This window comes from Agrilus planipennis, unplaced genomic scaffold, assembly GCF_000699045.2.
Source record: "Agrilus planipennis isolate EAB-ADULT unplaced genomic scaffold, Apla_2.0 scaffold32, whole genome shotgun sequence".
Classification (NCBI taxonomy): Eukaryota; Metazoa; Arthropoda; class Insecta; order Coleoptera; family Buprestidae; genus Agrilus; species Agrilus planipennis.
Window position 1 is genome coordinate 1,506,346 of NW_020439506.1, and position 26,896 is coordinate 1,533,241.

The window sequence follows — 26,896 nt, forward strand, 5'->3', positions numbered from 1 at the left end:
GAGTATTGGATTTCACTTGCATTGTGGTTTCATAAAACCACACAATTGTTTTTTTTATTATTCCGCTGATTAGTACATATGGTTATTATAGATAAAGACAACGCGAACGAAATGAGTAGTCTTGTCCTTTTTTTTTAATTGCGTTGGGTTAGGTTAGGATCGGGCTATGTTACGTTAGGTCAGATTAGATTGCCAATTGAGATTTCGAGTTACAAATCGAACTCGGAGAGGGGACACAACAATTTTTTTATTTTTATTATCAGTAGATAATGGATTAAGGATTAAACCGTAAAACTAGATCGTTCCCCCCTTCCAGTTAGTAATTATTTCTAACCACTTTCAGAAATTAATTTTCTGATGTTATTTATCGATGATGTTGATCACATTTCAATTCTTTATTTAAAGAAGATGTCTTAAAACATTTTTAGTACTTGTTCTCCCAAAAGTATTTTACGTTGAAAAAAAAATTTAATAACAAATATTTGTCTTTTTCTTGCTCATAAAGATTCTATGTTTCTGGTTATATGTATAATGTCTTTTTTTAAATAGTGTTCTTCTAACTTTATTGTTTAGTTTTCGTCTCTGGGATAAGAATTTCAAGTTAATATTTCATAGAAATAGCAGTAATTCACTGAAAAAGAAGTAATCCCATCGAAAAAGTCCTGAAGTAGCCAGGGAAACTTCTAGCACGTCACTATCATATCTGAAGTAAACAATGACTCCGTCTTTTTAATAATTATCAATAATAATTTTGTTATTGTTGAAGTGGATATACAGACACGATATAGATACATATGTAGAATGTAAATTATTTCCTGTTTTCTATCCATTTGCCCTAAAATGACTATTTAGATTCTTTGTTCTAAACCATATCATAAATATACATTTTCAAATAATTATGTTATCACAGTTCAAGGAAAAAATTTGTTTAATAATTAAAGGTTAGATCTGGTAGCAGATAAGTCATTAAATTAAAAAAATGACTCATTTTATTATTATTTTACCCAAGCGGTTTTTAGAGCCTTTATAAACATGTTACTAAACATTAAGCCGGATTGTTACAAACCGCAATTGGCATTAGGATACTTGACGTTTACTTAAAATAATGAATAAACAGTAATAATAGGTAAAAAGATAAAATTATCTTACTTTATGACAATGAGACGTTTTACAATAAATAATGTGTAGCTATGTGAATTTAATCTCTCGCTGCTTATCTAAACAGGGACTTATGTGTACAAAGCAGATGGGGTCTCTGTTACAGTAGGCAAATTTGGTTATTTAGGAATAATTATAGAATCGATTTTCAGTTATGAAGCATTTTTAGATGTTTTATGCGCTGTTTTCGCTTTAATAATAATATATTTTCTAATATATAGATTTCTTCAAACTTTTCCCGTGTGTGTTATTGCTTTTTATTTATGGCACTTGTATAGGCCCCATAGATGATGGGACCGTCGTTCGGACGGGGGTGTAGGAAGTTGAGGGTGTTGGAGGAAGTCCAGGGGCTTTATCTTTATTGATAATAAGTCGGGACGGTGAAGTGGTGGCGGGGGCAATGGAGGCTGAAAATGATGATTGTAAACGTCTAGATGATGCGATGGTTGCTCGCACGATGGTGATGATGGGTGGAGAGGGGAGGGTAGGGCTGACCTTGAACAACCTTAAAAACTAGTGGAAGTTGCTGGTGACAAAACGGAGGCTCAAGGGGAGGGTGTACAAAATTTATTTTTTTTTAATTTAGTACAGGATAATATGACAATTTTGTGTAGAGTAAGGCATATGGTGGGTGAGAAGGGGTGTAGGAGGCGCCCATTCCCTACACCTTTAGGTTATTTATTTCTGTTTTACCTTGTATGAATACGGAACGATTGGTAAGACATTAGTATGAGTATAATGTAATTCTAGAATAATAAAATATTAATAATATAAGCATAGCCCAGAGTAGCTTTGCTTTTAACAAATAGGAACTACTCTTGTGTTCGAAATCAGTTAATTTAGATATTCGAAAATGATTATCAAAAGTGTATGTTTGGAGCATGGCTTTATATGGGCATTCATTGTGGACGGTGGGCGTTGCGGAAAACAAAATGTTGGAAGCGTTCAACATACGGTGTTATAGGAGGATGCTGAAAATGTTATGGATACAAAATGTTGGAAATTACTAAAAAGAGTAAAAGAACAGAGGATGTTGATGAAATCAGTAGGAAATAGGCGAGATAGGTTGGTAGGTCACCTTCCCCGATATGAAGAGCTGGTTAGAGACATATCGGATGCAGAAACAGGAGTTAAGAAGGGTCGGGGTAGACCTAAATTATATATTACTGTTCGCAAATGGTTAGAGATGTAGGTTGTTCGAAAAATGAGAAGATTGGCTGGAGTTAGAGAGAAGTGGAATTCCAAGACCTTATGACGATGATGGTGATGACTAAGGTATTAAATGAGATAAAAATATGAGGACAAGATAAAATGATAAAACTTAAGATGAGTATATAGAAGGGGCACTACCCTCACACAAGGTAGTGAAGGGCAGCCGTGACTAAGTCACAGTAGAGACCGTTGCGGTAGAAGAAGAAGTGATATTTAAACATAGTTTTGTAGGAACTCCGAGTATTGGATCTAACTGCCCTTAATGTTCTTGTTTTAATTCTCAAAAGTTCGGGAGAATTTAATTTTCGAATCAAGTTCGAGTTACACACAAAGTACAATAAAAATTATTATGATGATGATGAAAAGTGCAAAATAAAAAATACAAATGTCTAATTACCAATTTATTCGTTGAAGGCTGGATCAAGACTCTCGTCTCTCATATTTACAAACAAATATATAATTTAAGATGAGTGGTTGTGTGGGGATAAGGAGGGTGGAAAGGGTGAGTGGTGGAACAACAGTATGTATCGTACATATGTATCTGTACATAAGCGATTACAAATTTACAAGAATCTATTGCACGAAGACATAAATAGGTAAAGATAAGGCAGGACAATAGAACCAGAATAAAATGTAAATTTGGGAGTATTGAATCGTATGTCCTGCTGTGTTCAAGTAGAAGAAAGCAATTGTAATTTCATTTTAATGACAGGAAAGTTTGCTATTAGAAAAACCTAATTTCCTGTGATACAAACATCTGTTGTGATCCTGAAAGCCTATACAAACAGATTACCTGACTATCGTCTATAATGATAGTTTGTTAAATTCAAATATTGATATGATCTGAACAGTTCTACATATTCATTTCAAATTCTGTTTCGTCCTATTTTACTTTTAGAAGCTGTTGATAGAGAAAATTGTCGGACTCCCTAAAATCTAAACTTTACCATGATTGGTTTGGCATAGAAAAATTAAATGCATGGTTGATGGACAACACACGTAGCAGTAATGAACCCACAACATTCGCAGGTTTGTTGTAGAAAAAGTCAATTAGCTTTTGAAATAACTTTTTACTCATATACTTTTGAACATTTTTTACGTACCAACCCATTGTTACTTAAAAGTTGCACCAATAAATTCTACAACATCCGAGATTGACTTTAACCCATTCTCTATATGCTTTATGGAAGATAAAAAATGTTTATTATTTATGCTTAGGTATCAAAAATTAGTGGAACTATTGACTTCATTTATTTATTTTGAGAATAGTTTTCTGGGAATTTTCTTTAGAGGGGAACTTTTTCTAAGAGCTTTTTTCAAAGAGAATTTCTTTTGGTGTCCTGTTTTTTTTTTCGGTGGATTTTTTCTGGATCTATTCGAAACAACTTTGAATCCGTACGTAACAATTAATGCGTTAATTAATAAGTTGAAGTACATACACTCATACATATATATTGTATTTATATTTTCCTATGTAAACACAATAAGCATAATATATGATATCAACTAGTAACAAGAGTAGGGATTGCTGTAGCATGTTGAAAACTATCTATCACATAAAGCAACAATTATTTGATAACGATAATTCTGATAGTGGTTGAAAAAATGCACTTACGTATTACCTATATAAATAAAATGATTCGTATTGCATTTACGACTAGTCTATTTACATGTGTATGAACAGAAGGTGTGAATTAAACGAGTCTAAAGTTTATGTGTTCTTCTGGTGAGCATAAAACTAATAGAATTGATTAGGAATTTTATTTACTGGAAACATATTAATATTTTTTAAATTTCGGGTAATTCCTGACGTAGAACTACAGTGCCTACACATATATTTACGCGTTTATGGTATAAGCGGTTTATTGAGGTGAAAACCGTAAAATAATGAACCAAACACCGACAGCGAGCATATATAGAGGGTGTTTCTGAAATAAGTAGCACCTTTGCAAGAGGTGATAAGGTACAAGGAAATTAAGTAAATACTAGTTTTTCGAAAGTTCTCCATTTTCGAGAATTCGATAATATTTGAAGCTACAGTACGATCCTGGTACGATTATGCAGGGATTTAGCTGGTAATTGGCAGCATCTGTGTTGCTTTTTTCTGTATTTTTGTATTCTTGCATTAGTTGTTATTTGTTATATTAAATTAAGTGTGATTGTATGTATGTATGAAGCCAAAGTAAGTGGTTGACAGTAGGCCAATGTGACACTGTCATAAGTCAGTATAGAATAGTAATTGTTACGATGGCGTTTAGTACGACAGAGAATTTGATATTAATCTACGAACAATGTGAAAACAATGTTAGTGCAATGCCCCAACCATATCGCCGCCTTTTTTCCAACGTGATGGTGCATTCGAAAACATTACAAGATCAGTGTGTGAGTTTCAAAATGAACATTTTCCTAGGCGCTGGATTGGACTTACGGTCGTGTAACACACTCCTTATTACCCACCATGTGATTCTCTATTGCATCTAGTTAACATCCTTTACAGCTTGCTACTTATCTCAGAAACGCCCTATATAAATCATTTTTTTAAAAAACAAATTTCAATCCTTGAATATCGGGTGATGGGTGATAACTAATCGTAAACTAAACATTAATCGAAGTTCCATATGATGCTGTTTGGAAGTCAGTTACCCTACGAAACTTAAGGTAGAACAACAAATTTTATCGAGATAGTGTACATATACAGGGTGGTTGGAAAAAAGTTTAATGCAAAAGTTGTAGGGACTGATGAGCAGAAACTATCTACAAATTACAATTATTTCTAATTATTCACGCTTGTTATCTAATATTAAAATGCATTTACAAGCAAAAACCTAAAATTGATTGTTCCTTATCTAGGCTCAGATAAGTGATAAGGAAAATTAGTAAGCATGACATGCCTAGATGATAATAAATTACATGACTCTTTATTTTTGTCATGTTCAAGGCGAAGCAGAAAAGAAATATGACAAACAAATAAAATTATGAAAAGACAATATAACAAGCGTAGTTCTACGTCACGTGCATTTTTTTTTTGATTTGTATGCGTAAGTAAGTGACTTGTAGATTGTATCGCAAAATAATGGCTCAGCGCTGGAAAAGGCAGGAAAATGTACCATTTCCGTCAATTTGGCATAAATTCACTGGGAAAAAGGAAGTAAATGGAGTTTTACCGAAATTTTGGGTTCAAGACATTCCGGAAGAGTATTATCAGTCTGCAATCGCAATGATGTGCGATTACTTTATAAACGAAGAGCCCTTATGCAGATATTCAAGTATCTATCATAATCTCATTCCGTTTCGAAATTTACCGAAAAAGTTTTGAATATTGTTTTATTTATATCAGACGCAAAAGCAGACCCACAATTTTTTGAAGATATGGTGTTGTTGTGGACAGAATGTCTTAAGGACAAGGTTGCACTCATATGCTTCATGGAAAATCCTGATCCTAAAGGAAAACCTATTGTGGCAGGATTAAATATGACCGCAATTTCATATAAGGGAGATAAAAAAAAAACGGAAGTGAGTTACTTTCTCAATTTCGGCTAATAAATAACTAAAAATAACCTAACCTAATTATGCCAAAACAGTTCACCCCCAATGTACCCAGTAACCTTGAAGTATGTTGTTTTACTTACCTGTTCGACACTTAAATGTTCCAAATCTTTCGAATAATTCGCTTACTGCCAATATAATGCAAGATAGTTTTTACGTTATCTTGAATCAAAACATTTTGTAAAATGACGACGTTTGTTTTGGATTTATCAACTGTAGTGTGGGTTGTCTCTTTCTTGGTATTCGTTTCCGAAGGTTTTTCTTCCCTGATGACATAATCCTGTAGAGAAATTTCTAATTTTTCGTGGATGGCAAAATATGTTACGATTAAAAGGTGTAATACCGCCATTAAACATACATACAATTTAGACATCTTTTCGAAGTGAGTTAGTTTAATATGAAATATTATTCTGAAAATTCATTTTTGAATTTTATACCCGCTACACGCTACCTCAAATTAATGAGGGAAAAATTGTTGCTGTTGTCACACCCCCGCCGGGAATCGAACCCGGGACCTTTGGCTTTACGCACCAATGTTCTGACCACTAAACTACGAGAGGTGACAACAACAACCACGACCAACCGACCTACAAGGTTAACGATCCGTCGAACTAATGTAACTATATACTGAATATACTATGATTAAACATACATATAATTTAGATATCTTTTAGAAGTGAGTTAGTTTAATATGAAATATTATTCTGAAAATTCATTTCTGAATTTTTTACCCACTACACACTACCTCAAATTAATGAGGGAAAAATTGTTGCTGTTGTCACACCCCCGCCGGGAATCGAACCCGGGACCTTTGGCTTTACGCACCAATGTTCTGACCACTAAACTACGAGAGGTGACAACAGCAACCACGACCAACCGACCTACAAGGTTAACGATCCGTCGTACTAATGTGACAACAGCAACAATTTTTCCTTCATTAATTTGAGGTAGCGTGTAGTGGGTATAAGATTCAAAAATGAATTTTCAGAATAATATTTCATATTAAACTAACTCACTTCGAAAAGATGTCTAAATTGTATGTATGTTTAATCATAGTATATTCAGTGTATATAGTTACATTAGTTCGACGGATCGTTAGCCGTGTAGGTCGGTTGGTGGTGGTTGCTGTTGTCATCTCTCGTAGCTTAGTGGTCAGAACATTGGTGCGTAAAGCGAAAGGTCCCGGGTTCGATTCCCGGCGGGGGTGTGACAACAGCAACAATTTTTCCCTCATTAATTTGAGGTAGCGTGTAGTGGGTAAAAAATTCAAAAATGAATTTTCAGAATAATATTTCGTGTAATACCGCATTTTCTAAAGCCATTTATAGAAATTCCCATTGACGCTGCTCTTACGTCAGCCATTCCTAACAAGCTAGCATTTTGATAGGGTGAAACTGTTCTTCCAGGGTTAGACTTTAACCAGTTTTCAATTTCTTGGCAATAGTAGGTTTTTAGAGGTGCTATTAAGGCTACATCAAGGGTTGTAGTTTGTTTGTTGAGTGGGGTGACAGGCATATTAAAGTTATGTGATTTGCACGATTTTTATTGATTACGTCCAAATTTTTTTGTATATGAGTAATGTACATCCAAAATTAAAATCATTAATCATCAAGAAGTTAAACTGAATCCAACCAGAAGGATGCCATTTTCCAATAGATCTAAGGGGTGCTCCGCTTTCAATTTTTCCGGGGAAAAATCATTGGGAGGTACATAATGCCCGTTAGCGTTCATGCATAGCACGACAGTTTGCATAGCGAACCTCTTTCTGGAGTTATTAAAGTTCCAGTTTGTTTTTTACCTTTTAGACCAATAATTTTAGTGTGTTTGTGTTGAACTGCCATTATGCCTGTTTCGTCGACATTGTAAATTCTAGATGAGTTAATTTTTTTCAACTCTGGTTCCAGAATGTCATAAAGCGTTCGAAATGTGGTCTTACAGTCGAATGATGAGGATACCTTGGATAGAGAAAGTTAGAAATGAAGAGGTATTGGAGAGAATAGGAGAACAGAGGACTCTATGGAAGTCAATAAGAAATAGGCGAGATAGATTAGTGGGATACCTTCTCAGGCATGAAGGTTTAGTTAGAGACATATTATAGGTAGAAATGGGAGTTAGGAGGGGTAGATGTAGACGTGGATTAGATTACTGTTCGCAAATAGTTAACTACTTTTGTTTTTTTTTTTGAAAAACTTATCTGTTGTAATTATAAACAGTGTAGTGGAATTGACATACAAAAAATGTACAGGGTATTCCATTTTCGGCACTGAGATACGGAGTGGTGCCTCAAATGTTTTTCAACAGGCCCCTAGCAAAGTACTCTGTTTTGGGGAGGGGAGACACATCCGAATAACCAATTACTTTACTTTATTTTTTCAACTAAAGTTTTACACACACATACGCTCAAAAATATGCATTTATAGATAAAAAATAATTATCAAAGATTGATGTTCAATCAACATAATTTCATCCCACATCAGATCGAAAAACCTGAAAAAAAAGTATTAATATTTATAAAAGAAGTACCTAATATAATAAGTTAATATAGAATTTGCTTGTGTTTAAGTTTTGTTCATAAATCACCATATTGTTTGGGTCTAGAGCATCGCAAAAGTCTTTCTTGCTTTTTATCATCATTATGGCATCATGTCTCTCCTCTTTAATGATGGTTCTGGTTAAATCTTTAACAACTATTTTAAGTAAATTAAATTCTTTTTCATTCGAAGTCACCGAAAAACTCGCTGTAAATATTAGCTGACAAAAAAGAAACGCTTCCCCAACAGTTATTTCATATTTAGCAGTTAAATTTATGATATTTTGCATAGAAGATCATCATCATCATAAGATCGTCAGTCCTAAGACTGGTTGGACATGACCTCCATCCTCCACTCCTTTCTATCCTGAGTTAATGTTTGAATTTCCTTAAAACTAGATCATCCCACATCCTTAACAATCTGCGAACAGTAATCTAATCTAGGACTACTTCTACTCCTCTTACTTCTATTTCAGCCTGTAACATGTTTCCGACTAGCCATCCATGCCTAAGAAGGTGCCCTACCAACCTATCTCGCCTATTTGTTATGAACTCCTCGTTTCCCTTATACTTCCTAATACCTCTCCATTTCTAACCTTCACTGCCCACGGTAATACCTACTATATCTCTACTTTTAAATTTTCTAATTTCTCTACTTGCCTCATTGTATTAACATTCCACGCTCTGACTCGTGAAATATTGCACCTACCCTTATTGCACTTATTGATGACATCCCCGGAGGTAGTCCCCGCCCGGACATCCAAATGGGGGACTGGTTTACGTCCGGAGTTTTTTTACCTCAGAGGACGCCATCATTTAATTGTGCGATACGTTCTTCTCGGGATCATAATGTGGTGGTTTCTCGTTGTCTTCAACATCGCAGTATTGTGCATCAGAATGCCATATCGATCCTCGTGATTTCTGCCACCTTGAGTACTGAAAGGGCTGCTGCTCTATTTCAGCGACTTGTCATAGTTTGATTTCTCTTTAAGAACCCCTCCATTATGTTTAAAACTATGGTCCGGCTCCCTAAATCATCGAAACTCGCAAGCCGATCCACCCACTTTAGTTTGTATAAGAGTTTCGCCAAAATTCAAGATCATATATCAAATAATATCTCTAACTGGGTAAGAAGCGCTTAGAACTTAGACATGTGATCAGATGGATACAGCAGAATCAATTTTTTGGTATGTTTATTATTTTGTAATATTCGTTTTCTCTAGAAGGTTTCTGAGAATTTTTTTTGATGTTGAGTTCAAACTTTGTACACCCATTTTGAGTTTATCTCGTAAAAAGTTTGTAATTCTATATTAAACGCTTAAAAATTCTTTTCTGTAAAACAAACTTACATCAAAGCTCGCTGCATTGGATTCACAAAAATTAATTTTTGCCGGAAGTCTTCTTGGTCAGAAGATCCGGTTCTGGATTATCCGCTCTTACTGTGAATCATTGTGTTAACTGTCTATAAAATCCAGATAGACGTAGTGATTATTCTAAATGATCTGGTTGTTCTAACTGAAATGTGAATCTGACAACTTTTTGAGCTTCAATCAAAAAATTAGTAAAAATAATTCTATGACTTAAAAGGTATGTTGAATCTACCGCACCTTTGATTAAAACACTTATAAATATTCAGTTTTAATGTCCTAACCCTGTCATGAGACAACAGACTTCTAGGTCATTAATTTTTTTGGGTGAATGACCCGCCCGGACATCCAAATGGGGGACTGGTTTACGTCCGGAGTTTTTTTACCTCAGAGGACGCCATCATTTAATTGTGCGATACGTTCTTCTCGGGATCATAATGTGGTGGTTTCTCGTTGTCTTCAACATCGCAGTATTGTGCATCAGAATGCCATATCGATCCTCGTGATTTCTGCCACCTTGAGTACTGAAAGGGCTGCTGCTCTATTTCAGCGACTTGTCATAGTTTGATTTCTCTTTAAGAACCCCTCCATTATGTTTAAAACTATGGTCCGGCTCCCTAAATCATCGAAACTCGCAAGCCGATCCACCCACTTTAGTTTGTATAAGAGTTTCGCCAAAATTCAAGATCATATATCAAATAATATCTCTAACTGGGTAAGAAGCGCTTAGAACTTAGACATGTGATCAGATGGATACAGCAGAATCAATTTTTTGGTATGTTTATTATTTTGTAATATTCGTTTTCTCTAGAAGGTTTCTGAGAATTTTTTTTGATGTTGAGTTCAAACTTTGTACACCCATTTTGAGTTTATCTCGTAAAAAGTTTGTAATTCTATATTAAACGCTTAAAAATTCTTTTCTGTAAAACAAACTTACATCAAAGCTCGCTGCATTGGATTCACAAAAATTAATTTTTGCCGGAAGTCTTCTTGGTCAGAAGATCCGGTTCTGGATTATCCGCTCTTACTGTGAATCATTGTGTTAACTGTCTATAAAATCCAGATAGACGTAGTGATTATTCTAAATGATCTGGTTGTTCTAACTGAAATGTGAATCTGACAACTTTTTGAGCTTCAATCAAAAAATTAGTAAAAATAATTCTATGACTTAAAAGGTATGTTGAATCTACCGCACCTTTGATTAAAACACTTATAAATATTCAGTTTTAATGTCCTAACCCTGTCATGAGACAACAGACTTCTAGGTCATTAATTTTTTTGGGTGAATGACTGCTTTGTGCATAATTATTTTCATGATCATTATAATTATCTTTTAATGCAGTTCAAATCGGAAATTTCAAAAAGAATTATCGGAGCTCTTAATCACGTAACAAATGCTAAAGATCCCTTTGAAACGCTAAAAATTGACGAATATTTAACTGCGATGGGACTGTTGGTTCTACCGGAATTCCGGGGACAGAATTTAGGATTACAGATTCTGAAAGCTAGGTAAGGAGTACGTTGCATGCGATAATATTGGGATTAAAGGTCATTTTACTTTTAGGGAACCCTTGTGTAAGACACTTGGTTTGAAAGCAACTGTGACATCTTTTACTTCTATTATTTCTCAAAAATTGGCCGCAAAATGCGGATTCAAGGTGTTGTGCGAAATGACCCACAAAGAAATAGAGTCGCAGAATCCAAAAATATCTTTTCCTGGAATTGAAAATCATACGAAATCATTAAAGAACATGTACATGTTATTTGAATAAATTGTGCATATTGGGTCTCCAAGGACTTCATTCCTATTGATAAAAACTGCTGGCGGGGTAGGTGGAGGGTAAAAACAAAAATGGCAAACGACTATATGGTGGTACGATCGTTCAGACGGCGGTGGAAAGAGTGGAGGGGGTGGTAAGGATGGATGAGGTCGAAAGGGAGGAAGGAGAGGTATGGGTTGAGGGGTGGTAATAGAGGGGTATAAAAACTTCATCCCCATTGTAAAAAAGGGCGGTGAAGTGGAGGCGTGGGAGACGGAGGGTAAAAATTAAAATTTTTGAAGTCTCACTTATTACTTGACAATGCACGGTTAAGTATCAGTTAAGCACCTCCCCCACCCACCCTCCGTGTGCTTAACTTCACCCTTGTCTGCACAAAATTGCCAATTATTTAAAATTATTCTTATACTAAATTTAAATAAAAAATGATTTTTACCCCTAGCCCCTGTGCCTCCATTACTTACTTACCGTTTTAATTTTTAGTATCCACTTCCCCTCCACCACTTTACCTCTCCCACGTTGAGTCCTTGAATCTCCCCCTCCCCGTCGACCATCACCATCACCGTCTGAACGATAGTCCCATCGCCTAGACCAGGGATGGCGAACCTTTATGTATCGACGTGCCATTTTTATAAAGAAAAGTTTAATCAGGTCAAAGACGTGCCATCAAATAATTTTGTCTATGTGATTATTGGGAAAATAATAATAATATCAACTTAAACTTTTTTATTTACTACAAAAAAATAGGAACATTTTGCAATGTTTAAACTTTACGTGTAATTTAAATTAAAGTAAAATTAGTGTTACTTTTGTTGTTGCAGATTAGATTAGGGTTGTAAAATGTTACTTTTAGCAGAATGCATGCTAAACTGGAGTTCTGTCAAACGATTTCTAACCAAGTTTTTAATGTTATTCATCTCTGAAAATAATGACTCGCAGGCATAGGTTGAGGGAAAAACGTTGTTAAAATAGCATAAGCCAGCTTCTTCAAACAATTAAAAGTGTTTGGTAACACATTTCATGTTTCCAAAATTTTGTTATTAGCATTTTCACTTGTATTACCTGCCAATCTTTCTGTTTCAATTAGTTTCCTTGTTTCAATAAAGTTTTGGATCTATATTGAACTAAACTTTATGATTGATATTAGTGACGTGCCCAAAATATTGTGTCGCGTGCCACTAACGGCACGCGTGCCATTGGTTCGCCATCCCTGGTCTAGACTATTGCCTTCAATTAACTTACCTTGTTTTGCACGTATTGTTTTACTATCACCCGGTATATAATTGTAAGTGCTATAGTGAAACATTAATTATGTAACATGGATTTATTTTGAAACTGTCTATACATATTGTAAAACTTAAATAGTTTTTTAAATGTGACATTATTTAGAGAGATATGCGCTATAATACTTAAAAAAAATATTTACACAAAAGTTAGAATATAAAAATACATTATATCTACTTGATAAAAACTATAACATAAATGATATGTTACATGTATAGGTAATTTTATTTATATACAAATTTTATTTTCGTTTTTTGTTTCTTTACATAAATATAACGTACATTACGTGTATTTAACTAGAACAAAATGATAATTTTAAAGTAATTACAAAACTTTTGCTAGTGGTAGTTCAGAATCTCATGGTCCTTGGGTTGAGCAGTGACAAAATTTGATTTCTGTTTATTTGAAGCTCCATCCGTGGTTGTATAGTGAGGCACGATTAACGGTCGAATCAATGTTTTTGTAATGTGCAATACGAATGCAGTAAGGTCTGCCTCACGCGCATGTAAAGGCTCATGAGATTTAGAACTAGCTATACCTGCATTTTTTTCAGTACCTTATCTATCGAACACTTTTATTTGTAAAATCGTACGTGATAGTCTTTGGTAAAACTGTAAATCTACACTAACAATCCAATTATAAACTTAAAATGAAGTAACGGATATTTTTATCACATAGAATGACAAGTGCAAAGTGTAATTAACAACAACAATTATGTCATTATTAATAGAAGGAGTTACCACACATAAGTCATAAAAATTTTACGAGTTGATTTAAATTTATTAGATAAATGCAATTTCTGGAAATACAAAAAAATTAATTGTTTTGTAGGTTTGAAAAATACTTAAAATAATCCAAAGGAGAATAGTCTATATAGCTTTTTTTGTTTAATAATAAAACAGTACATATTATTCACAATAAATTGCAAAGCTTTTCTAAAATCTCATGTATGTATGTAACCAACATGCCGGCAATAATTTTGAATTTGAGTTATTATTAAATTATTACTTACATACTTTCTTAACGTTCTTGATTACAACTTTTATTATTTATTTTGAAATTGGCGTTAATCTTGTAAGTTAATGCAATAAAATCCAGAATCTTTACCTTGTCATTTTAAAAATAAAGAAGAGGCACTTAATACATTATCTTCCTAATTAAAAAATTACTAATTTTCCTATATTATTATCCGTCTGAAATTATATTACGTTACGAATTTTGCCTGATACGGAACCCGACAGTCTTAGATATTTCAGATATGTATTAGGCAAGGTTTGAAACATGGCAGTTTCAGCTTTAAGATGGACCGGAAAAAAACCTCCAGGGCTAGCGAGGACTTTTACCATTTATAACTTACCCTACCCCAACTAGCCTAGGTCAAGTTAGTTTGTATTAGGATAGAGGTAGGGTAGGTCCGATTATGGTGTGCAAAAGTATCCGCCTTGACCAGGGTTTTTTACTGTTCCATTTCATAGGTGAGACTACCAAGTTTCAAACCTTGACAATCATATACAGGGTGTTCCACCTAAACCGGTTTCCTCCATAACTCTGTTATTATACTTTTAATAAAGAACATGTCTTCATAAAAGTCGTATGGAATTAGTTGATGTATATACAGAAAATGTTTTCAGTCATACAGGGTGCTTCATTTCTTTTGGACGCTACCTTACTTCGTTATTTTAAATGGACCACTGTATATTTTTACATTTTTTGTTTCTCTGTTTAACAGTTCGCTGTACCTATCTCTAGTAGTTTTTGAGATAATTTCAGCTGTTTTAATAAAACCAATTGACATCTAAAGCAAAAAAGCTGAAAACATGCGGTTTGGACAGTTCGTTTAAGCAGGCATTACCGTACCTTTTTTGCTATGGGCAAAATGTGTAATTTTTTTCAAAAACAGTTGAATATCTTAAAAACTACTACAGATAGGTACAGCGAACTGTTAACAAAATTGACCTAAAAGTAATTAAAGAATCCAAAAATATAACAGAATCAGCCTGTTATATTTTATATTTAAAATTACGCAGTTAGATAGAGTCCCGAAGAAATGGAGCACCCTGTATGACTGAAAATATTTTCTGTTATATACACTATGTGATTCCACACCACTTATAAAAATTTTTTTTTTTAAATGTATAATAGAGTTATAAACGAAAGCGCCTTAGGTGGAACACCCTGTATATATTATCAATATTTCGGATGCCCTAATGTTTAGCTTTACTGGTTTTACTTTTCCTTCTGAAGGGATTATTTGTTTGGGAAACTTAATTATCTTCCATTCTTATAGTAACTTTCGATGACCTCTAAGTTATACAAAACGCAGAAAACTTTCTTTAGTGAATTTTGACTTAGAATAATTTTTCATGCTGCAGTGATCTCTTTCTCAATCTTTAATATCTTTTTAAAACACCAAAATAAAACAATTAAAAAAACAATGAAAGAAGCATCTACTTTGTTGGATCAGACGTCACATTTTCATACGTCTAAAATGATTGGACTATTATTCACACAGGCCTGTATGGGCTCTATTTCTTTTATAGGCCCTTTCGAATCGATCGTTATTGATATTGTACCACGTTAAAGCGTGGAAACACTTATTTTGTTATACAGTAAATAAATTTAAATTTTATTGCGTAATTTTACTAATAATAACAATCTTCTTTTACAAATGTATAAAATAGGAGACTCACTCCAATTACCACTAACACAATTTATTATTATTCTTATTAAGTTTTCCCAACTGCGGTTATTGAACACGTTTGCTAATTTTTTTTCCTTTTTTTTCCCTCGGATTAAGCATTTTGTCGTGAAGCATGAGCTAATTCTAGATGTATTAACGGTTATCTAACACACACATTTCGTTTAAATCCATTCCTTACTTGTTTGTTGAAGCATACATTTGTAAAGTTATTTTTCTTAGGCCAACAGTATTGGTTTTTTAAACATTTTACAAATGGCATTGAATGTATTCAAATTTCCCTCCCAACCCCTCTTCTACTTTCCACTACCTTTCCTTTTCGGTGTTCAACCCCCGCCCTTATAAATAGGAGAAAATTTTAAATTTAAAAACTTCGAGCTGTACACTTTTGCTCATTATAGGTTCGAGTGGTTCATTTTGCTCAATACTAGTTTCGATTTTTAGCGCGAGTCCCCACCCTACTTTCGTAATGGGGCACCTACTCACATCCACATAATTCCCCCAGAAACACTCCCCACCCCACTTCAATCTCTCTCCCTTCCCAATCTAGCCAAAATCTTCCCTTGAGAGTAACAACTTTCGGGTTGACATCCCTACTCGAGGAGGGGTTTTAGTCGGTAGGCGCTTCGGCGAATCCGACACTACCCCTTTTCAAGGGGTGTCTTTTGAAGATTTCCCCTCCTCGAGAATAAACTAAACAAAAAAAAAATTTAGAACCAGTCTCGCTTCGATAATGCCTACATTTAAACTGGGCGAAACACGTGTCCGCTTAGTAAAATTGTGTTAGTGGTAGTTGGGCTGAGTCTTCTGTTTTATTTATTTGTTAATTTACCACAGTCTCCCTGTTTTTATTTTGAATGTTTTTTTACTATTAAATTAAGAAACCCTATATAAACTCTCTCTGTTTACGATTATTTTGTACATAAGTTTTTAAAACAGTATGCTCAAGAAATCACATTTAATATTTGCGATGGTTTTTGCTTTTATTACTTACCTCTGCCTAAAAGCCCCACGTTTGTTATTTTTTATCAGTCTTAATAGACCACTTCATCCATTGCACATTTACGTCACTCAACCGACTTCCATATTGTGGTAACAACAAAAACAAAACAGTTTCTATACACCATTTTGCTTAGACGTATTTGAAAACAATATCAATAAGAATGTCCTCATTTTATTTTGTTCATCGTACAGCCACTCCGTTGATTGTTACCATGGCTCCATTTGTTTTCCCCACAGGTTCAGGTTCGTAAGTTCCGCTGTCCCTGCTGGTCTCTTCGTATGGGGAATCGTACATGTTATCATCGTGGATGTTTTCGTAAATGTCCGGAGGCATTGGACCATGCATGTAACCATTTCGATCACTGAGAGTTGCGTAGCTCATGACAGCTGCGTTTCTGTCTTCTTTTCTTTCAGAGCCCACCACGTTTTCGGTGTTTTTCACTGGAGTAGCACGGCGACTATAAATTAACAATAGAACAATAGAATAATATGAAATCCTACAAATTGCGCGGTAAACGCCATCTGTAGTTCAGTGCTACAAGTTACTGGAATTCGTTATGCTCAACAAGGTCCATTTAAATAAATGGATATCAACTTGCTCACCTCTATGTGATAGGCACGTTATCAAAATTGAACAAAGAAATTCGAAGTGGTTAGTATTCTGTCGAAACTGCCAAACACGGATCGCGATTTCGATCTTGTTGGATCTCATCAGCGCGTCGCACACAGTTTTGACAGAACACAGAGCAACTTTACATGATGCCTTAACACAGTACGTTTTATGAAATCCTACAAATGGCGCGGTAAACGCCATCTGTAGTACAATGCTACATTGTTCTGTGTCCTGTCAAAACTGTCTGCGACGCGCTGATGAGATCCAACAAGATCAAAATCGCGATCCGCGTTTGACAGTTTCGATAGAATACTGATCACTTCGAATTTCTTTATTCAATAGAATAACAAATAAAAACGAAAACAAACGAGATCACTTACAGTTTAAGGTAAATAATACCCAAGAGGATAAGCAGGAAGACAACGATTCCTGCACCAATCCCAATGTTAGTACCAATTGTTGAATTGTCTTGAGTATCTTCAACTGCCACTGTACAAAACAAAAACAAAGAAAATCACTTAATTGTTAAAAAAAACATACCTACGGAATTAAAAGTTTTAACTTACGTTCACACCGTGGCTCTTCCCCAGACCATTCGCCATTTTCCAGACATTTCCTTAAATATGGTCCTATTCTTTGGAAATGTGGAATACAGTGGTATTCAATGGCACTGTTATATGTTGTACCATTCATTACCAAAACTCTTCCATTTTCTATCGTTCCTGGATTCTTACAGTCAACAGCTGAAAAAAATGTATTTGTAATTAACAAGTCAAAAGTCAATAAAAACATTTAACTTACGTATGCACGTTGGTGCCCTTTCACTCCAGTTCCCTTTGATCAAACATGTTCTTGTCGAGTTTCCTTGCATAGTATGACCTCTTGGGCAAGAGTAATGGGCGATTCCACCAACACTGTAGGTACTCACGCTTACCATAACTCCTTCCAAAACATCTGGATCTTTGCACTGTATTTCTGGAAGGGAATAAAAGAAAAATGATTTTCGATTGAAGTAAGTTTAACAAGTATAAGATACCCACTCACCTTTACAAACTGGTGGATCTAGACTCCATGTTCCATTTTCTTGACACAGTCTTCTTGAGACTCCATCCAGTTCATAATTAGTATCACAATAGTATAGTGCAAGCGCTCCATAGTAGGTAGCATTTGAAACCATGGTCACTTTACCATTTGCAATATTTTCTGGAGGGCCACAATCAACATCTAAACGAAAGAGGAAAAGGTAAAATCACATTTGTTTCCTTATTTGGAAACTGTAAAACTTACAAACACATTGTGGGGTGTCACCACTCCATTTTCCTGTATCTTCACAAGTACTTAAAGGTTCTCCGACAACTTTGTAACCTCTTTCGCATCTGTATTTTACAATAGCTCCAATTTTATACGTGGTTGAAGCAGCACTTGTGGTTTCTGAAGTCCTTATTAATGTTCTTCCATACATTCTGTCGTTTCCAGTGACAGAAAGAATGCTGTGCTCTGCCAAAATAGGTTCTGGACATCTTATTTCTAGAAGAAGATGAACAATGAATGATATTAATTCCTATTGGATTTTTAATTGGTGTCCAATACCTTCACATTTTGGAGCGGAATCGCTCCACATCTTGCTCTCTTGACAGTACCTCTTCGGTACTCCTACAAGTCTATAATTTCTGACGCAACTGTAAGAAATTTCACTACCCAGATACGTGGTATCATTTGTGTACGTTACACTACCATATAGCATTGTGGGAACCTTCCCACAGTCAATATCTTTGAGAAAAAGAGAAATAAATTTATTATTGTTTATCTACAATCGTTCAAACGATTAAAAGGGACACTTTCTGACAGCAATTACTACATTCAAAAATGGGTTATGTTTGTGATCAACCATGGGAAGGAGACGGAAAAGAAATGCTAATTAAGGCTTGAAATATTTAATTTTCAGTCGATCATGCTTCCAATTTCTTTTGCTTTTAAGGCAGAATATCTCCGTTTAGAAATATCGAAGAAAATTAATGTTCCAAAGTCAAACTTTCTAGTTTAGGTTGCGAAAACAAAATTATTAAAAAACACAAAAAAATGATTTTTGAAGCTTTCTTGCTCGCTAAATTTTTTTTAGAAAATTTGGGCATAAGTAATTACACAATTGAAAAGAAGAGATTTCAACATTTATTATTACGTGTTTTGTCTCTTTACGACCATAGCATTAATCTAAAAGTTAGACCCGTATCTGTTTACTATATTAAGTAATGCATTTTTTTTAAAGTTAGTGTCCCTTTTACTTTACTTATCAACATGGATTATCTTGACTTACATTCACAGAATGGCACTGACCCTGTCCACTCGCCGTCGATGTCGCAAGTCCGTTGGGATTCACCTCTAAGAATATGACCAACTTCACAATGGTATTCTATGGTCGAGTGGACGTTGAAGTCGTAGCCAACAACAAAACTACCCGCTGGTACTTCTGGTTCTTCACATGATATTACTACATATAACAAAATCAAATCATTTAAAAACTTCAACCCCTTTATGAAGTTCTTTTAAACTTACAAAGGCAAGAGGGTGCATCAGCAGACCATTTCCCTTCCCGTGTACACTTTTGGGTCTTTTCCCCTTCTAACCAATAATCGTTATCACAGGTGTATCGTATAATACTTTCCACGGATGTGGTACCGTTTATAAGTTCGTATCGTCCATTATCAATATTTGGGGGTGCACCACAATCTACGTACTTACATGTTGGTGCTTTTCCGGACCACTGTCCTCCCAGTCCACACGATAACACCTTTGGTTCCGTAAATCAATAATGAACTTTAGAAAAAGAAAATTATATTTTATCCTAAAGCATACCGATTGTCCAAAGAGGATGTATCCTGATTGGCAAGAATATGTTGCGGTGTCACCAGTTCTTTTGCCAGAAGTGACCACTACACCTCCATTGGTTTCTGGTGGATCTGGGCACCAATCAAACAAACATTGCGGAGCTTGATCGCTCCAAAGACCATCTTTACCACAAGTTCGATACTCATGTCCAATCAGGGTGTAATTTTCATGACAAGTGTAATGAGCTTTGGCAGCAAATGTTGTTCTATTATCAATTAATGTGACAGATCCATGCTTGAGATCGTTTAGGGATCCACAATCGACAACTGTAGGTGATAGTTAGTATGTAATGTTGATAAAAAATAATTTTAAACTGGTTTTGTTTAACGTACATCTGCAAGATGGTGCCTCTCCAGACCAAAAACCATTTTTCTCGCAGGTTCTGTTCTCGATTCCTATGAGTCTGTGACCGATTGGACAATTGTATTGAATTTGAGACCCTACTTCGTAATTGTTCCCTACTATTGTTGTGTTTAGTTTTTTGTCGGGACTACCACAAAATAAGGGTGCTAAAATAAATACACTTTGTACTTTATTTCTATTAAAGATATTAAAAATCAATTAGGAACAAGTGACAGAGATGACAGAGTGGTTCAGGGAGGAGATGAATGTAGGGGAATTGATAAGGAACAGATGTAGGGAAATAATAAGGGGGGAGGATTTTAGAAAAAGAGAAGTGTCTAGATATGTGGTGGATCTCGAGAAGATTTGAAGAGGGATTGGCAAAGGGTTTGGGTATCAAAGCATTTAGAAGGAGAGAGAGAGTGTGTATGTAAGTGTTATAGAGAAATTTAAGACAGGGAATGAGGGTAGAGTTTGGGTAGACGGTGTAGGGCTTTGGTCCCATGATATTTCATCCCCCGACAACAAATGCTCGACAAAACATCCCCGAACAAAATATCACTAATAAAAAGCTGTAAGTGTAAGTACTAAATTTGTTTTTTATAAGCTTTCACTGCTTATTATGAATTTTGTAGTTTTTACAACATTATTAATATCACTGTACAGATTATCTACATTATTCTTGTTAGTTTACCTAAGTGTATTTCGATAATTGCTGCATTAATAAATAAATCCATTATTTAATTTCTATTGTTTTTACTTTGTCATACCTACCTTATGAATTATTATTTTACAATGCCAATAAAATTTATTATGCATATAATTTTTGTTCATTAATAATTATTTAATTAATGTAAATGAGTAAATGTAAAAATGTGTTCATTTTCCAGGAAAATATGGCGATATCAAATTAATGAAAGGAATTTGAAAATAGTGAAGGGAATTTAAAAATACTGAAAGTCAAAAGCTGAAATCAATAGTAAATGATGTTTTGTCTTGGGGTATTTTGTTTTAGGGATATTTTGTTCGAAGAAAACAATGTAATCAATTTAAGAGTGCCCTACGTTGATTTCGTGTAGATAATAATAGGATAAAAATTGGGTTGTTGAATTGTAACTGATTTTAATAAAGAATAATAATATGTACTTTATTTCTATTCCATTAATTTTGTATTAGCGACATGTATTTAATTTTTTTGAGTTTTGAGGATGGTTGTGCAAACATGTATAATAAAGATTGAAAGTTACTTACAATGCTAAGTTGATTCAGTACAATTACCCGAGGTATTTCGTGATAAAGTATTTATTTTGTTTCGCAAAATCGAAAGTGTTTTATACTTTCACTTAAGATAGATTTTACACTATTTGTGTGGCTTGTTACTGAATAAAACTTATATTTCTGTGTCTTTTGTTTAACGATGTTTGGGAGGTAGAATCGTAGACAAAAGTACTTAAAATTAGAAATTCGTGAATAATTATGTATTAAAGCATACCATGAGGTAAATAAATATAGTATACTCCCGTTTATCCGAAATGACCGGGACGGTGTCGGTTCGGATAATGAATATTTCAGATAAACCGAAATCCCGCGTGAAACACCCCGAATTGGGTCAATATTGCGAAATATGATCGTAAAACGGGCATACAGAGAATACTATTGATATAGTTGTGAATAACCCTGCATGATTTTGATTAAAAAATTTGTGTAGAAATGTTAAAAAGCCGCCAAAGTATGACTGAAAACTCAGTATGTTTAAATGCTGAATAACAAGGCTAGTTTATTTTATGTTCTTATTAAAATAAATAAAGTAAAACAAAAATACTGGTATGCAAGGGAAGAAACAGTAGGGAAAGAGAGAATATAAAGATATGAGACGACAGATTAGAAGAAGTGACTGATTTTAGGTATCTAGGAAGTCAGATAAGTCAGGACGGAAGGAGTAGTAGGGATATAAAGCAGAGGATAGTGTAGGGTCGAATTGTCTTCAATAAAAAGAAGTCACTTTTATGTTCGCGAAAGGTTAATTTAGAAATTCGAAAAAGATTGTTAAAGGTGTATGCTTGGAGCGCGGCGCTGTACGGGTGCGAAACATAGACGGTGAGCGCGGCTGAAAAGAAAAGGTTCGAACATTTGAAATGTGGTTAACGGCGAACGGATGAGGTTAGAAATGAAGAGGTATTAGAAAGAATAGGAAAACAGAGGACTCTATGGAAATCAATAAAAAAATAGGCGAGATAGGTTAGTAGGACACCTTCTCAGGCATGAAGGTCTGCTCAGAGACATATTAGAGGCAGAAACGAAAGTTAAGAGGAGTATTGGTAGATAGATTACTGTTCGCAAATAGTTAAGGATGTGGGATGATCTAGTTTTAGGAAAATGCGAAGATTAGTTCAGAATAGGAAAAAGTGAAGGCACGTCTCCTAGAACTGAGGACCTTATGATGATGACAGAAGAAATTCCGCCTTATTTTGTAACGGGAAAAAAACAGGAGGTTTAATTTTATTACCTACCCTTCGATGAAAAAATAAACTATAAAATTATGAAACAAAACTAGAGATTACTCAATGGAACGACATGTTTGTAAATTAAAAAAACAAATAACTTTTAATTCAGAAAAGTTTGTTCGGATAAATGGACTGTAGTATCTATACTAAGAAAATGTATATACTTTGAGAGAAAACAGAAAATTTCACCAAAAGTTTTGAAGAAAATAAGAGAAAGCAAATAATATGGAAAATTTTTAAATAACCTTTGACAGTGGATATGTCTTGATTTTAACTTTGAAACAAAAGAATATTTTCTGTATTATTATTTGTAAATTAATTAATTTATCAAATGAATACTAGATTTTCGACCAGTTTTTCATAATTTTCTCGAAAACCGTTTATTGAATTTGAATAAATTTATGCTAAACTAGTTGTTTGGAGTTCATGTTAATTATTATAAACGTTTGAAATGTCCGGTAGCTTTTTTCGTTCTGTTAATAAAAATACATTTAATCTGTTCAATCAACGAATAAGATTACGTGTAAAATTACATTTTCTTTTAATTGTAAGAAGTTTCTAACGGTTTAGTGAATCGGTTTGTAATTTTTAGAGAAGCTTTAGAATTGAATGATAAGCGTTCTATTAAATTTTTATTCGTTTCGTACCGTTTTCGCATACCTCTCAAGCATCCTTAAAGGAAAATTATATTTTTATCATCAATGCAACAAAACTAATTTTCTGCTACTTCAGAAGCAATCAAGTACCAAATATTTTATAATGATTGTATTAATCAATTAATAAAAAAAAGAAAAGCAGTTGTGGTTATAGCAAATAAATTAAGATGATGCGATTTGTAATGGTTAAGGTGGTTACGTTTTATTTCTGGAGAAACTCATTTATTGTAGTGGCTTGTAGGTACTCTTTCTTTTCTTAATAATGTACAGTAAGTAAGTTTTAAGAATTAGTTAATAACACTTTGTAAATGCGATCGTTAATTTAATCAAAAAAACAATACTAAAATTAGTTATTTCTATAAGCAGGTAAATACTTATAACATTTTAAAATTGTAACATTTTTGAGTAGGTGTTAGTAGATTATTTCTGCATAAAAGAATCTCACTTACAATGCTGACATATCCAGTGTAAGTAATCTAGATTGCATCCTACATCATTCCAAAGCCAGCTGCGACCTCCATCTAACACGACGCAGTTTTGTTCACCATTGTAGTTGTTGGGTTGATCTTTGCCCCATGATGGACGTGAAATTAGTTCGCCTACAGATAATGGTACCCATTAAAGAACAAGTTTTAGAAATACATATAAATCATCTTTTTGGAATTGGATATGACTAGTTTTTTCCAACATTTTTGTGCTAATTGTTATAAATGATTCTTATTCTATGAATCTGGGATATTAGTTTATTAAAAAAAAAATAATTAAAAAGAAAATTGTACCACTTTCTCGTAGTTTCTTTTTCCCAAGTTTGTTCTTTTACTAATTATATTTTTTAATTGTATTCAAGAATTTCTTTCTATTCGTAAAACAACAATGCCTACTTTGTCATTCACTTTCATAAAAAGGAAAGAGAAAATCTCGTAATAAGGGAATATTATTAAAAAATAAAAAAACAAACAATATAAATAATAAGTAGGGCTCTGCCACCCGTAGAGCAACTTTTTTAAATGTCATAAAATTTTTACTACTGAATTTGTAATTTCGGGGACTTCCACTCAGATTGCTTCTAAAATTCGAACTTCAGTATCTACTTTTTCTTAGAATCTTTGAAGAAATTGAGCGTCCCCTGGAAAGGCCAACCCTTTGAAGTATCGCTATTTCACTGATTCTCATGCAAAACTTGCAGGACAATAAATAGTGAAATACAGTAGATGCATATTAAAAACTTTTTCTGTTTTTTTATGAAGGGTCTTTGTCAATATTCTTGTGGTAACCCTTTTGCAACTATCACATGTTGAAATTGTTTTACAAGTAGGTACCGGTACATATTTATAAAAAAATATGACCATGCTCTTACGTAAAACACAATGCGTTAATTGATTTTTTTTAAAGATTGATTGCACAAAAACACCTTCATACTTTTTAGTGCTTTATTAAGTCATAATTAAATAATAGCTATCTAATTCATTATTAACGTTATTTAGACAAACAGATTTATCAGAGCGGCTACGTGCAATATACACTAATGGAAAAAAAAAATTACAGACAGACACACGAGTAATCTCATAAGGGTTCTGTTTTTCATTCGGACGTACGGAACCCGAACCCGAGAGCCAGCTTAACATTGTAATTGCTTTGCTGAAACTTTTATCACGTTATATTCATACCGTAGACTCCTTATTCATTTTCTTGTAATCTGTACGTAACGCACTATTTTGTGTATGTTTTTCAAAATTTTAGGTGCAGTTGTTTGGGAGATAAGGAGTGGAATGGGCAAGTCCTTTCATTTGATATATCACACGGTACAGTTTGCAAAATGCGTTTTTAAATTTTCTATTGTTCCCCGAAAAATGACCTCCATGTTCAAAATTAGTTTATTTACGTTATGTGTCCGTGTTTGAGTCACAGAAATTCATATGTGTTCAACTAATCGGTCCGGTAGATTCGGAACACTGACTGTGACAGACGGACAGATAGATACGCGAGTACCCTATAAGGGTTCCGTTTCTCGTTTGGACGTAGGGAACCCTAAAGGAGAAGACACAAAATATGAAACTAATTCTTATTTCAAACACTGCAAGCAAAAATGATTTAAATATGGACCCTAACTAGTCAAGGAATCGAAAAATGTCTCCACGATTTACTCTTCAACGACATCTCCTCTATCCACTTCTGTAATAATCATAGAAGACCCATTTCGAAGGACAAAAGATCCCACATAATTCTTATGATAAATAGACTGCAGTCAAATTAGTTGCAGTAGGAAAATTATGTTTTTCATGGCTTAAAGTTCTCATAAGCACGAGGCCAAAAGGTTAAAACTTTTTGAACTGTGTGTCAAGATAGCGCAGGATTTTCAGCTTATCTCCAAAGTCATTTCAAGATCAAGTACATCATTTTTAAATGACCTTGGAGATATATTTATCGTGATCACGGTAGAGGTCATGTTCTCTATCCATTTCTGTAATAATATCAAAGGTTCAATCTCGAAGGACAAGAGACCAAGTATCATTCTTATGGAAGATCGGCTATGGCCAAATTAGCTGCAGTTTGAAAATTTCTTCATAACTCTTTTAATTTCTCATAGACACGATACCATACATTAAAAGTTTTTGAACTATGTATCAAAGTTATGCACGATTTTCACTCCATTTAATGCTTAACTAGTTATTGTACCTAAGGTGTAGCACGCAATGGAGACTTCTGCTGGGATCTTGATACTCACCAACAGTCATTTCAAGGTCAAGTCTATCATTTTTGAAATGACCCTGGAGATATACTTATCAAAATTATTGTAGAGGTCATCCCCTCTATAATAATCTAAGATGACCCATCCCAAAGGACAGAAGACCCCGCATAATACTTATTGAAATGACCCTGGCGATATAGTTATCATGGTTATAGTAGAAGTCCACTATCCACTTCTGTAATAATCTAAAATGACCCATCACGAAGGACAGAAGACCCTGCATAATCCTCATGGAGAATCGGCTGCGGCCAGATTGACTGTAGTTGGAAAATGATGCTCTTCAGGACTTTCTCATTTATGTTCTTATAGACACGAGGCCAAAAGATTAAAAGTTTTTGAAGTATGGGTCAAAGTAATGCACGATACCGGGATTTTGATATTCACCATCAGAGTCATTTCAAGATCAAGTATATCACTTTTGAAATGACCTAGTGGATATAGTTATCATGATTATGGTAGAAGGTCATCTCCTCTATCCACTTTTTTAATAATCTAAGATGACTCATCACGAAGGCCAGAAGACTCTGCATAATCCTCATGGAGAATCGGCTGCAGCTAGATTGACTGTAGT

General features: G+C 34.3%; 2 protein-coding genes across 2 annotated transcripts in view; one reads left to right on the forward strand and one right to left on the reverse strand.

Moving 5' to 3' along the window:
• Window positions 1-4,011: 4,011 nt before the first annotated feature.
• On the forward strand, window positions 4,012-11,845 carry LOC108733683. The gene is made up of 5 exons (XM_018464957.1): window positions 4,012-4,096; window positions 5,428-5,636; window positions 5,708-5,883; window positions 11,156-11,322; window positions 11,378-11,845. Exons 2-5 carry the CDS (start codon window positions 5,444-5,446, stop codon window positions 11,583-11,585), a joined length of 744 nt encoding a protein of 247 aa, XP_018320459.1. The 5' UTR covers window positions 4,012-4,096; window positions 5,428-5,443; the 3' UTR covers window positions 11,586-11,845.
• A 4,536-nt stretch (window positions 11,846-16,381) lies between these two features.
• Window positions 16,382-26,896, reverse strand: part of LOC108733645 (sushi, von Willebrand factor type A, EGF and pentraxin domain-containing protein 1) — a 34,881-nt gene continuing 24,366 nt past the window's right edge. Inside the window, exons 4-15 of the mRNA XM_025979183.1 lie at window positions 24,026-24,175; window positions 20,407-20,583; window positions 20,042-20,340; window positions 19,742-19,976; window positions 19,503-19,676; window positions 18,779-18,958; window positions 18,476-18,715; window positions 18,233-18,412; window positions 17,990-18,163; window positions 17,755-17,931; window positions 17,569-17,677; window positions 16,382-17,033 (exon numbers count right to left, since the gene is read on the reverse strand). Of these exons, the coding sequence (XP_025834968.1) occupies window positions 16,757-17,033; window positions 17,569-17,677; window positions 17,755-17,931; window positions 17,990-18,163; window positions 18,233-18,412; window positions 18,476-18,715; window positions 18,779-18,958; window positions 19,503-19,676; window positions 19,742-19,976; window positions 20,042-20,340; window positions 20,407-20,583; window positions 24,026-24,175 (2,372 nt within the window). The 3' untranslated portion in view covers window positions 16,382-16,756. The remainder of the gene's footprint in view (window positions 17,034-17,568; window positions 17,678-17,754; window positions 17,932-17,989; window positions 18,164-18,232; window positions 18,413-18,475; window positions 18,716-18,778; window positions 18,959-19,502; window positions 19,677-19,741; window positions 19,977-20,041; window positions 20,341-20,406; window positions 20,584-24,025; window positions 24,176-26,896) is intronic.

Bases quoted from the DNA above. Each gene is read 5' to 3' on its own strand.
- LOC108733683 (XM_018464957.1), top strand. From the start codon at position 5,444: ATGGCTCAGCGCTGGAAAAGGCAGGAAAATGTACCATTTCCGTCAATT. The intron at 5,637-5,707 runs GTATCTATCATA...TATTTATATCAG, and splicing joins GCCCTTATGCAGATATTCAA to ACGCAAAAGCAGACCCACAA. The intron at 11,323-11,377 runs GTAAGGAGTACG...TTTTACTTTTAG, and splicing joins TTACAGATTCTGAAAGCTAG to GGAACCCTTGTGTAAGACAC.